Here is a 2,465-nt window from a genome sequence, read left to right on the forward strand (position 1 = left end):
CTTTACGATTTGAAAAATCCTTGTCTGTGTATTTGGGCCTTAGATAAATTAGTGTTTATGCGTTATGGTCAGTCATCATGTGCCCTTTTTCTTTCAGTAGCTTTAAGAATCGTGTGTGTGTGTGTGTGTGTGTGTGTGGGTGTGGGTGTGTGTGGGTGTGTGTGTGTGTGTGTTAGTGTTGTGTCAACGATGGAGGTTGGCCATTAAGAAAAGTAAAAACTCATACACAAAAACATACAAACTAACAGGTGCATTGATAGAGTCCTTCATTTATTACAGAAACCCTTCCACCTTCCAAATTCGATTGCCATCAAGAGTAAGTGAACTGCGTAGAAGATAAAAGATAGATAGATACAATTGGAAGTCCGCCATGATCTCAGAAGACTTTCAAGACGTAAGGAAAGACATTTTTCGAGACTGATGTAATGGTGTTTGGGTTGATTAATGTTTGTGGGCGTGTTTGACGCAAATGAAGTAGTTGGCGTCTGTGCATTGGTCATCGTTCCAGGCATTGGCTGTAAAGGAAAAGAGAGACAGCGTTAGAGATGACACCATGACATTCCTTGCGGGTGGAATTCACTCTGAGTAAGTCTTTTCTAAAAGCGACATTAAGCAGGTCTAGATCACAGGACACATAAACATTTTATGCCACTAAAAACGATCAGTGGTGAGGGTAAAATCAACAATAACAAAAAAAACATCTTACATGTGTCATCAATCTCAACACAATCTTCGACTCCTCCAAAGTTATCAGGCTGAGTGGCAGAATATGCTGTGAAGCCGACTGCTGAGCCATCTGTCCATAGGTTGGTGCCCTCCTGCAATAAAGTCACACGTAAATCTCACGAGTACAATAATCCATCTTGATTGTTTTCAATTCTAGATGATGAGCTGGAAGTCTTTTTGGGTGATAAAAGACCATCAGACAGAGAGAGTTGATGACTAAAGACAATTGATCGCCTGTTGCGTTCCAACTAAAAATAAAACAACTGATACAATGCTGCTGAGTTTTTGTGCTAGTCGATGTATCACCTCAATGCCATCATGGAGTCCAATCCAGGTGTCTCTAATCTCATCAAACTGGGCCCGAATCAGCTCAAAAGCCAATGCATTTTCCGTAGCGTCGAGGATAGAGGCCAGATTCCCACCTTTGAGTATGCACACTTGCTGATGGGCAAAAAATAACAAAGGCAAAAAAATCAATAATCATGATTACTTTCAAATGTCATTCCACGTACTGTGATAGTTTTTCACAAAGCATTGAATCACAACTACTGTGTGAAAGTCTTCCATACCTCTGCATCAACAAAAGTTCTCTGCTGTGGGACGAACATGAAACAGTGTTCATTCAACTGAGTCCATTCCTTGGGACAATAAGTCACTGCAACACAAAATGTTGTTTGTTAGAAAACAGCAGCACGTTAACACGATCTCGCGTCAAGCCAAAAATAAGTTTGAAAATAAGACGCAGCGACAAACCTTCGGGAAGTGCCCACTGTGAAAGGAAAAAAAAAACAAATTGTTAAAAAAACGGACATCAACCCAGATCAAGCCAAGAAGTCAAACACAGTAGTTAAATATATGCTTATTAAAAGCAGCAGGTGAGATTTGGACTTACAACTCCCGCCAAGAGTCCACAAAGGAGGAACACGGAGCGAATAGCAATTGCCATCTGTGCAATGACAGAAAAACATTTAAGTGGCTCTTGTCAACAAGCAAAATATCAAATCTATCATGAAACTGAGTTTCATGATATGAAAATAATTCATGGTCATTGATGGCAAGCTGTGTCATGTTACCTCTGCAGTTCTGATGCTTGAAGCTGAGTGAATGTGCTGTGAAGGAAGACCAGTGAGCCTTTTATAGGGTAGCTTGACGCAATTCTGGAATGTTGGACGTGTCACTTGCATCAATGTCAGGTGACACGCCGGACGAGTTCCTGCTCCACCTATTTTTATATAGTGATCTTTTTTTCTTTTTTTCTTTTTAAAGTACAAGGCCGTTTCCCAAAAGCATTGAATGTGGCAGATTCGGCTCAAAACAAAAGGTCATTGTGGGTTTTTTTGGGGGGATCGAGCGAAACCTCGGCCAACCTGAAACCATCTTTTGATAAATGAATGCGCCAAACGGGCCTCCTGTTTAAATGCTTCTAACACATTCAAATAAATGGCTACTGCAAATATTTCCATGACGTTATATTCATAATATATGGCAAACATCCTTCAGATAGTTGTGCATGTACAATGTATTGCTGCCACAGGGGTGGGGTAGTGCATACCAGGAAATGTACTTTGAAGTAGTTGTTTAATTGCTTAAATAGTTCCCTTGGTGACTGCAGAGATAATTTTACCTGAGGGAAAAACATACAATTATGAAAGACAGGGCTTATTGTCTACTGTACAATGTTACAATACAACAGATAAGGTTAACTTGCAAATTCCCCATATGGAACATATGCCACCAAT

General features: G+C 40.2%; 1 protein-coding gene across 1 annotated transcript; it reads right to left on the reverse strand.

The window, feature by feature from the left end:
* Positions 1-249: 249 nt before the first annotated feature.
* LOC147179932 (galactose-specific lectin nattectin-like) lies at positions 250-1,882 on the reverse strand. Its single transcript, XM_086066974.1, has 7 exons — positions 1,800-1,882; positions 1,619-1,672; positions 1,480-1,495; positions 1,296-1,381; positions 1,033-1,167; positions 707-818; positions 250-515 (listed from the first exon to the last, which is right to left on the reverse strand). Exons 2-7 carry the CDS (start codon positions 1,670-1,672, stop codon positions 442-444), a joined length of 477 nt encoding a protein of 158 aa, XP_085923100.1. The 5' UTR covers positions 1,800-1,882; the 3' UTR covers positions 250-441.
* Positions 1,883-2,465: the final 583 nt, after the last annotated feature.

This window comes from Leptonotus elevatus, chromosome 2 (assembly GCF_054856555.1).
Source record: "Leptonotus elevatus isolate MCC_2025b chromosome 2, RoL_Lele_1.0, whole genome shotgun sequence".
Taxonomy (NCBI): domain Eukaryota; kingdom Metazoa; phylum Chordata; class Actinopteri; order Syngnathiformes; family Syngnathidae; genus Leptonotus; species Leptonotus elevatus.